Source organism: Populus euphratica, unplaced genomic scaffold (assembly GCF_000495115.2).
Source record: "Populus euphratica unplaced genomic scaffold, PopEup_1.0 scaffold1195.1, whole genome shotgun sequence".
Lineage (NCBI taxonomy): Eukaryota > Viridiplantae > Streptophyta > Magnoliopsida > Malpighiales > Salicaceae > Populus > Populus euphratica.
In genome coordinates this window covers 32,590-41,912 of record NW_011501035.1, presented here as the reverse complement: position 1 = coordinate 41,912, position 9,323 = coordinate 32,590, and the positions used below count along the sequence as shown (strand labels likewise).

General features: G+C 38.2%; 2 protein-coding genes and 1 pseudogene across 2 annotated transcripts; 2 read left to right on the top strand and 1 right to left on the bottom strand.

Moving 5' to 3' along the window:
- The first annotated feature begins 1,600 nt into the window (after positions 1 to 1,600).
- LOC105117110 (fructose-1,6-bisphosphatase, chloroplastic-like) lies at positions 1,601 to 3,766 on the top strand. The gene is made up of 4 exons (XM_011014655.1): positions 1,601 to 2,137; positions 2,429 to 2,653; positions 2,765 to 3,271; positions 3,355 to 3,766. The coding sequence occupies exons 1-4, from the start codon at positions 1,697 to 1,699 to the stop codon at positions 3,424 to 3,426; spliced, it is 1,245 nt and encodes a 414-aa protein (XP_011012957.1). The 5' UTR covers positions 1,601 to 1,696; the 3' UTR covers positions 3,427 to 3,766.
- Positions 3,767 to 4,366: 600 nt separating this feature from the next.
- LOC105117112 (fructose-1,6-bisphosphatase, chloroplastic-like) lies at positions 4,367 to 6,211 on the top strand (annotated as a pseudogene).
- LOC105117109 (uncharacterized) lies at positions 6,158 to 9,300 on the bottom strand. Its single transcript, XM_011014654.1, has 7 exons — positions 9,059 to 9,300; positions 8,684 to 8,963; positions 7,744 to 7,938; positions 6,974 to 7,655; positions 6,748 to 6,854; positions 6,612 to 6,668; positions 6,158 to 6,516 (listed from the first exon to the last, which is right to left on the bottom strand). Exons 1-7 carry the CDS (start codon positions 9,233 to 9,235, stop codon positions 6,464 to 6,466), a joined length of 1,551 nt encoding a protein of 516 aa, XP_011012956.1. The 5' UTR covers positions 9,236 to 9,300; the 3' UTR covers positions 6,158 to 6,463.
- Between the last annotated feature and the right edge of the window lie 23 nt (positions 9,301 to 9,323).

The window sequence follows — 9,323 nt, the reverse complement described above, 5'->3', positions numbered from 1 at the left end:
AATGAGACAAATAAAATTTATTTGATATTTTTTTATCTATTAGTAAGTTTATTAATATATTTATTACCGACAAACCATAAATTATTAATATTTTCAAGAAACAAAGAGCTATACCATTGTGTAGCCATGGCAAAACAGAAATAATTAAGGTATTTTAGAAATGTATACACAACATTTTTTTGGAAATTATTTAAGTGGATCGTTGTAAGTTCATAATTTATGCATGGAAAACACCTAAAGCTTTTCTCTGCATGAAAAATATCTTTCAAAAGATACTTTGAAAAATAAACTAGGAGAATTGAGAATTTCATAGTAGAATAAAAAGAAGTTAAGAGCCAATCAATTTTGGTATAAATTTGATGATTAGAAAGTAGAAGAAACAAATACAAGATTACATGAAGGTTATTTTTTGCAAGAATCACAAGAGAAGCCACCAAAACACACCTTTAAATCCATTAACTACAAAATCAAAAGACCTTTCTTCAACTAAGTTGTGATAATCTCCCTTCATCTTCAAATAGAACACATTTGAATCACTAGCTGAGGCCTTTGGAATCAACCTCGAGTCGAGCAACTTCAAGATCTTATCATAAATCGAATATAATTCGGTCTCAATCTTATCCCTATAGTCATAAATCATAGACATATGGTCTTCATTTCCAACATTTTTGTCGTGAGCTGAAGGTGTGGTCACAATCTTATACCTATTACGAAGAAGATGCTGTAGAGAAAAAGAATGAACAACATATATTTAAAGTTAGCAAAGGTTGTAAAAATAGACATGTTATCTTTAAACAAGATAATTGGGTTTTGATATATATAAAAAGTAGAACATTTCCAAAACATAAAAAATCTAAGTTGCATCCTAGATAAGATAGATGAGTATAACACTGAAATTACCTCAAATCTTTCTAATATTTTTTTGTTTGATATAAATTTTGATTAAAGTTAAATGTTTTTTTTTTAAAGATAATAATGATAATCAACAAGTATTACTAAATCATTCATAAAAAATGTTAATTGGGTCAATTATGTAAGGATGATCAAGATTAAATATCTATTTGTAGTAAGAAATTCTCTTTCCTTTCACGCATTTCCATTTATTTTTAGAAAAAAAAATGTTTTACCAGTAATATTTTTTTTAAATGGAAATTAAAGCAATTAAAATAAATATTCATAAGAATGGAACTAATTTAAATAAAAAAACGAATAAATTTATTCCTTTAATTAAAACTCTTCTTTTTTATTCATGTATTTTTTTTATTTTAATAACAACATGTTTTTTTTTCTTATAGAAGTTACCGGTACGATTCCGTCACTCCCGACAACAAACATGATATTCCCATATCTTTTTGTTTAAAAGGCCGAAAACGAGGCTCGGCTTTGATTAAACACCAGCCCAATTGAACAAGAAAACGAGCCCACTTGCAATTTGCCACTCCCCATCCTCTTCCCTTCCCTTCCCTTCCCCGAACCAAGAAAAAGAATATCTATATATTCCATAACAGTGATCACAAAACGGAAGCAAAACAAGGATGATAAGTGTGGGACCCAGGACTTAACGGAAATCTTTTCCCACCTCACAATCCTACTTCATTGCCCAACACAATCCATGTAAGAAAAACCAATAATTAAAAAAAAAAATATCCGAAAACTAGAAGAGAAGCAAAGCCACGAACCAGGAAAACAAGCAGCCATGGTTGCACAAGCAGCAGCAATAACAACTTCATCATCACATCTTCTCTTCTTAACCTCATGTTCTCTGTCTCGCCCGTCTCCTTCCCAGTTATGTGTCTTTGACTCAAAAACACTGGTGCCATACCCCAACAGCACTAGTTCTTACAAGAAAAAACGTGGTGGTGATGGGCTCAAGTGCATGGCTGTGAGCACGGCCTCAGAGGCTAAAACAAAGAAGAGTACGTTTGAGATTCAAACACTGACTGGTTGGCTGTTGAAGCAAGAACAGGCTGGTGTTATTGATGCTGAGCTCACTATTGTTATATCAAGCATTTCAATGGCATGTAAACAGATTGCCTCTTTGGTGCAAAGAGCTAGCATTTCTAACTTAACTGGAGTTCAAGGTGCTGTTAACATTCAAGGAGAAGACCAGAAGAAGCTTGACGTGGTCTCTAATGAGGTCTGTACTTAACAACTAATTATCTTGCATCAAACTAACAGAACAGTTATATGAGTCATGAAATTTATGCAAATTCATTATGGGAATAAACTAAAAGCTAAGTGGAAGATGACTGGCTTTTGCTTATAAACGAAGTAGGAAAACTAGCACCGTATATTTTCCTATTTTGTGGTCCAATTGAGCAACTTCTCTAGTCTTAGATAATTCTCTTCTTCATGAATTAGATTCGCTCTAGTTTGAACCATTCAGCGAAATGTTTTTTTTTTTAAATTAGTTAGTTTGCAACTACAGGTGTTCTCTAGCTGCTTGAGATCAAGTGGGAGGACAGGAATCATAGCATCAGAGGAAGAGGACGTGCCAGTGGCAGTGGAGGAGAGTTACTCTGGAAACTATATAGTGGTTTTTGACCCGCTAGATGGATCATCCAACATTGATGCTGCAGTGTCTACTGGTTCCATCTTTGGAATATACAGCCCCAATGACGAGTGCCTGGCCGATATTGGAGATGACTCCACTGTGAGTCCATCCATAATTGATGCAATCACAAACAGATTAGTTTATCAAACACACAAAAAGAAGATACTCTATGGTTAATAACTTGATTGTTTGAAAATTTGGTGATTGCAGCTTGACCAAACGGAACAGAGATGTATTGTGAATGTGTGCCAGCCAGGAAATAACCTCCTTGTTGCTGGCTACTGCATGTATTCAAGCTCAGTGATTTTTGTGCTAACTATAGGAAAAGGCGTGTTCTCTTTCAGCTTGGATCCAATGTATGGAGAGTTTGTTTTAACTCAAGAAAACATCCAGATACCAAAGGCCGGGAAGATTTATTCATTTAATGAAGGAAACTACCAGTTGTGGGATGACAAGCTGAAGAAGTACATTGATGACCTTAAAGACCCTGGTCCGAGTGGCAAGCCCTACTCCGCTAGATACATTGGAAGCTTGGTCGGTGATTTCCACCGTACGCTGCTGTACGGTGGCATTTATGGGTACCCCAGGGACAAGAAGAGCAAGAATGGGAAGCTGAGGCTTCTGTATGAGTGTGCACCGATGAGCTTTATAGTGGAACAAGCTGGTGGGAAAGGATCAGACGGGCATCAGAGAGTACTGGATATCACACCTAATGAGGTCAGTCTAATATGCTTCATTCAACTCGTGAAATCTTCTTTTCTTCTTTGAGTTAAGAACTAAGGCATTGTTTTTTACAACAGATACACCAGCGTGTTCCGCTTTACATAGGGAGCGTGGAGGAAGTGGAGAAATTGGAGAAGTATTTGGCTTGATTAAAATGTAAGAGGAAAGATTCATTTTGTTTTGAGAAGCTAAATGTTTGCATGGGCCATGCCAATTCCTCATAAATACACTACTGGAATTAAGAACACAGAATATCGTTTGTGTATGACTGTCAAATCGTTTTTTTAGAAGCAATGGAAGATTGAAACCTGATGCTAAGAACCAATCAGGAAACCATTGCAGCAGGACTTCCAGGAAGAACATGAATTTTGTTTTATCACTGAGAATTGAGTTTCAATTTTTGAAGAACTGTTGCTGCTATAGCCCAGCTGTGCATCAATGATGTCGGCAGCTGAACATAGCCATAGAGCAGGCAATTTCATCTTCAAATATTAATAGCACTGAACTTTTTCTTTAAAAAAAATTGTGGATTTCCTCCTAACATGAACTCCAAGTCCATCAATAAATGAAAAGGAAAAATTACGCTTGCGGAGATTTTGATTCATGGAAATGACTTGGGATGTTATAAGAAGACAAAGACACTCCCAAACACCAAACGAGATCAGGTTGTTGAAAGGCTTATCATAAGGTCTGAGGAATTTCCTAGGAAATTCAAGATGAGATTGATCGTCAAGGAATTCTCGGTAAGCCACGGTTGCAAGTTTTAGCAATCAAGTTCAGAAGGGGTAAAAAAAACCCAACAGGTTTATACTGTATGATTGGACATGAGCTTGATTAGAAGATTCACTACCATAAAATATTTTATGTAAAATAACTTCATTTCATGCGGGAGCAGGGCCCGTTATGTCGAAGCCTGAAGACAGCTTCAATACCAAGTGGGCTCATAAGTCGAACAAAGTTATAGTTTCACCTAGAATGAATCCCAATCACACAATAGGCGCAGGAAGGAAGATAAGTGAGAACCCTGGAACACACAGACAACCAACAATCGCAACAATGTTTGAGGCAATTCCGCCTTCCTCTTGACAAATCACCTTCTCAAACTCTCGCTCTTCCATTATTTCTCACCTGTTTCCTATAAAAAACCGCTCTCATCATATTAGACAATCATTAGGTAGGCGTTTTGCCTCCGGAATTCGATGCAAAGTTGTGGAAATTACAGCAGCAGAATCAGGCATTAAAGAAGAGAAGAGAAAGAAGGGCCGGTATGCGCTCGAAAACTTGACAACTTGGCTATTGAAGCAAGAACAAGCAGGGAACATTGATGCAGAGCTCACAGTGGTTTTATCCGGTATCTCATTGGCATGTAAACAGATTGCTTCCCTTCTTCAACGATCGAGCATAATCAATCTCACTGGCGTTCAAGGAACCACCAGCATCCAAGGTGAAGATCAGAAGAAGCTGGATGTAATCTCCAATGAGGTTGATTCTACTTTGATTTCATCGATAAGTTTGTTACTTGTGAGTTAACATTTTGTCAGTGAAAATTACCATAGCTTACATTTTACTACGTCTAGCTGTTTTGCAATTGTTTAAGGTCAAGTGGCCGCACAGCGATTATAGTATCAGAGGAAGAAGACGTACCTGTTGCTGTCGAGGAAACTTACTCTGGGAACTATATTGTGGTGTTTGATCCAATTGATGGGTCTGCCAACATTGATATAGCATTAACCACTGGATCTGTCTTTGGAATTTATGGCCCTGACGAGCAATGCCTCTTTAATATTGACGATGACTCCACAGTAAGTCATCTGGTTTCTCACTTTCTGGCCAAGAAAAACAAGCGGCAGTTCTCAAAATGCAAACCCTTTACCTCTGTGCTGAATAGCCAATTCAAGGCACTTGCAAATTTACATTAATTTTAGCTCTCATCACATCGTTCATCTCTTACACGACAGCTTGACGAAGAAAGACAAAGGTGCATCATCAACGCTTGCCAGCCAGGCAGAAGCTTGCTGCTGGCTATTGCCTCTATTCAAGCTCGGTCGTCTTCACAATATCTATAGAGAAAGGGGTGTTTTCTTTTACCTTGGATCCCGCATTCGGGGAGTTTGTACTAACACATGAAGATATCAAAATCCCGAAAACAGGAAAGATTTACTCGTTTAATGAAGGAAATTATGACCTGTGGGAAGGTAAACTGCAGAGCTACCTTGGCTACCTTAGGCAGCCAGGGCCACCGAACGGGAAGCCTTACTCTGGACGTTATATAGGCCGCCTTGTTGGGAAAATACATAGGATGCTTCTGCATGGTGGCATATATGGAAACCCAAAGAACAAGAACAGCAAAAATGGGAACTTAAGGTTACTATATGAATGCGCACCAATGAGTTATCTCGTGGAACAAGCTGGTGGCAAAGCAACGGATGGCCACCAGAGAATCCTTGACATCAAGCCAGAACAGGTATTGATTTCGTTACAGCTTCACCACTTCATCTTAGATTGGAATTTTATCAACCTTGACCCTATAAAAAATTGTGTGGAGATAGAACCATGGCACTGCCAATCAGAGTGCTAGAATCGGAAACTGCGACTTGAATCACATATTTGGTTTGACTTTGAGCATCAAACAACTGCTGACACTTTGGTTTGAATTTGTGATTTTGTGGCAGATACACCAGCGCACACCTATTTTCATTGGAAGCCCAGATGAAGTGGACAAACTTCACCAGTACCTGGCCTGAGCTTAGATATCTTTATTCTGTCATTTATCCTCCATCTTTCAGCATGCTTAAATACTAATGGCATTTGAATTAAGAACTCTTGCAGATATTCAACTGTTCATAGAGTTGATAAGATTAATCCCATCTAAAATCAATGTAAAGAAGAATTCGTCACTTCTTTTTATCAGAAATAAATCAGCTTTTGATACAACTAAATTGTGTAGCATAGAAATGCTTGTAACCATGAGTCTTGGCTAAATGACCAATATTGTAGGCAGAACATCAAAGTAAAGACCACATGTGAGCTAAGAATTCAAGGGTTGGTCAAATGATAGACAAAAGCCATAGAGGATCTAGAAATTATAAACCTAGATAACTAGCGAAGATGGATAATGTATCTTCTGCAGTATGTGCTATACAGGTACCAGGTCAGTCTAAAGAGTCTTTTGCATCATCATGTCAGTCAGTTACTTGCCAAACAATTCTCCTGATCCAAAGAACTCCTTTGATTTTTAGCTGCAATTCGAGATACAGCCAAATAATTCAAGGATCCTAGAAATAGGAAAGGTGACATAAAAAATGAAATTTGTGGCGTCAAGTGATAAATTTACCAGGGCTTAAAATTCTTATACATTTTGTTACGGACTTCACAGCTGTTATGTCAGGACCTGAAAAAAAATCACTCAATATATGCACGATAATGGATAGATTAGGAGCAATTATGTTGAGGAGCTTCATTCACATTACCTTGCGAATGCGCATCTTTTCCAGAAATCACCTCAGTCATGGTAGAGGAAAACTCTGATATGACTTGATCAGTCCCAAAATTACCATCCCTAGATTCATGTGATGACCTGTACATAGTACGAAGCCAAAATATCAGAGGAAAGAAACCAAGAAAGGATTCAATGCAGTGAAGAAGAAAGTAGAGAAATATGAGGTTATTAGAATATGGCCAAAGAAAAACCAATACCCAGAAATGGTGTCGGCAGAAGCTGCCAAGGCTGGCAGGCATGGACAAGCATCTCCTTCACAATCAAGGTCCAGATCAACCAACAGTTCAGAGAAGGAGAAATTAGCCCCAAACATGTCTAAGTTAGGCAGGTCTAAGTCAAAAATGCCCCCTTCCTTATCAGACTCAGATGTAGAGAACTTATTGTCAATTGATTCATCCAAGTTCACTGCTGCATCAGAACCATCAAAGTCTAGCCTTCCCTTCACACAATCCCTCTTGCACATCCTCTTCAAGGTTGTCTTAACTGGAGAGGAAGAAGAGATACACTGATTCCTCTCCATGGTGTAGTACGTCATGTTTTTAAATGGGCTCACTGCAACCCTCTCTGATGTGATCACCTTGCAGTTGGTAGGAGTGACTTGTTGAGGAGTATTGTTATTACTGCTGTAAGCATTCGCACAAATGCCCCTTGGAGATGCAGATTTGTCAGTGTGAGAGGAAAATGGTTGTGGTGGTGTATTGGGATTAGATGAACTAGTTGGAGGGAATGGTATGGGCCGATTGAACAAACTCTTAGCAACACCGGATGCTTGAACTATTGAACCAGTGGGCGTGCCGTTTTGTGCTGATGACTCAATCACAGGAGAGGGCTGAACATTTGCTTGAGTAGTGGCAGCATTATCACATTGTTTGGATGTACCTGAAGATAAAATGAGTTAGAAATACATCAATTTCTGAGAATAAAAAATGTGCAAGAACATAAATTAGGCACATGGATTTTTTTTTACCTTTACTTGGTATTTTCCTTGAAGCTAACTTGCTGCGAGACTTTCTAGCATCTGGAACAGATTCTGCAACAGCATTCGACCCCATTCGCTTTCTTGTTGATGGGTGCTTAGTGATTGAGGACAGATTGCTATACTCCATGGTGGTATTCAAGGGTGTCGAGACTGGAAAGCCAGGTGACTTGTACATGGGACAGCCTAGAAAGAGAACATCAATAAAATACTTTCAATAAATAAATTCCATTTTTCTGAATGTTTGCCTAAAGATTGTCTTCATACATGGGAAGAAGATGCAAGGAAATCCCTAAGATGGAAAATCCTGGAACTATCAGAGTAAGTTTTTCCCTTTACTTGCAATGTTTTGGAGAAGGGAACTTCTATTGTATATTGATCGTAATACTACTGAAAACAGACAGCCTCCAAAAAAAATCATTCTAAAGCACGCCATTCACGAATGCAAGGAACATCTGATAAGGAGAATGATCAACTAATCCAAACTCAGAACTCACTCATAAATACTAAACACCATGGTCCGGGGAGATGGCTTCATAGGAGACAATGGTGAGAATATATAACATTGAAAGTAACGTTATTATATTGATTGATGACTATTCAACAACTCTTTATGTATTATCAAAGGTTTGTCATAATTTAGCAAGTTTCAAATCAAGTAGCCTATTCCCAATATTATAATGACAACAAAAAAGGAATCCATCAATGCATTAGCACCTAATACGTGGTTCGCTTCCTTCTGAGAATCCCTAGTTTATGCACTGATTTCTCCATGATATTACAAGATCCTAGTAAACTAACAAACCCTTTTATAACCCACAGTAGATTGTGCAATTAAACATACAATTCAAAACCAGATAAAATCAAACCCTAAATTAGGTTAAAATTGTGTCAGCTAATCATGTCAAGGAAAAGGGTTGGTTAGCCTCACCTACAGCTGCAGGAGATCCGCGAAATGGATCTACTTGAGGAACCATAACCGCAGGTCTTGTAATAGAAGCCTGAATCATAGGGGTAGTGGCTGATGGTGCTGTTACATTTGCACTAGCATTATAAGCATTCATGACATCTTGCATACCATGCAAAAAATCCTGAACCCTTAGTTTTTCTTGCTCCAAACGCACCCTTTCTCGATCCAAAATCACCTTCTGCTCCTTGAGACATATATACTCGTTCAATATCGCCCCCAAACTCAACAAACTCTTCGGTGCCTAAAAGATCCCACAAGAAATTAAAACCCCGTATAGATGGTTTTTGAGAATAATACAAAAAAGAAAATAGAAGAAAAGATATAGTAAATGGATACCTCTCGAAGAGGAGATTTGGAGATGAGAGAAGAGGCTTCAGTCCTAAAAATGGAGCGAGTTTGGGTTAAACTGCTATCAGATAGATAGCGATCCACAATGAAAGCGATTTGGACCGGACTTACTTTTCCTCCTTTGCCAAGAGAATCGGTTTTCTTGGACTTGTTTTGCTTCCCCATTTTCTTCTCATTTAAGAGAGATTTGGGGAGTTTACAGGGGAGATGAAGAAAAATGAAGGGGAGGGAGGGAGGGAGGGAGGGAGGGAGG

Bases quoted from the DNA above. Each gene is read 5' to 3' on its own strand.
- LOC105117109 (XM_011014654.1), bottom strand. From the start codon at position 9,235: ATGGGGAAGCAAAACAAGTCCAAGAAAACCGATTCTCTTGGCAAAGGA. The intron at 7,939-8,683 runs GTGAGGCTAACC...TTCTCTTTCTAG, and splicing joins CGGATCTCCTGCAGCTGTAG to GCTGTCCCATGTACAAGTCA. The intron at 7,656-7,743 runs GTAAAAAAAAAT...TTTTATCTTCAG, and splicing joins AAGGAAAATACCAAGTAAAG to GTACATCCAAACAATGTGAT.
- LOC105117110 (XM_011014655.1), top strand. From the start codon at position 1,697: ATGGTTGCACAAGCAGCAGCAATAACAACTTCATCATCACATCTTCTC. The intron at 2,138-2,428 runs GTCTGTACTTAA...TTGCAACTACAG, and splicing joins TTGACGTGGTCTCTAATGAG to GTGTTCTCTAGCTGCTTGAG. The intron at 3,272-3,354 runs GTCAGTCTAATA...TTTTTACAACAG, and splicing joins TGGATATCACACCTAATGAG to ATACACCAGCGTGTTCCGCT.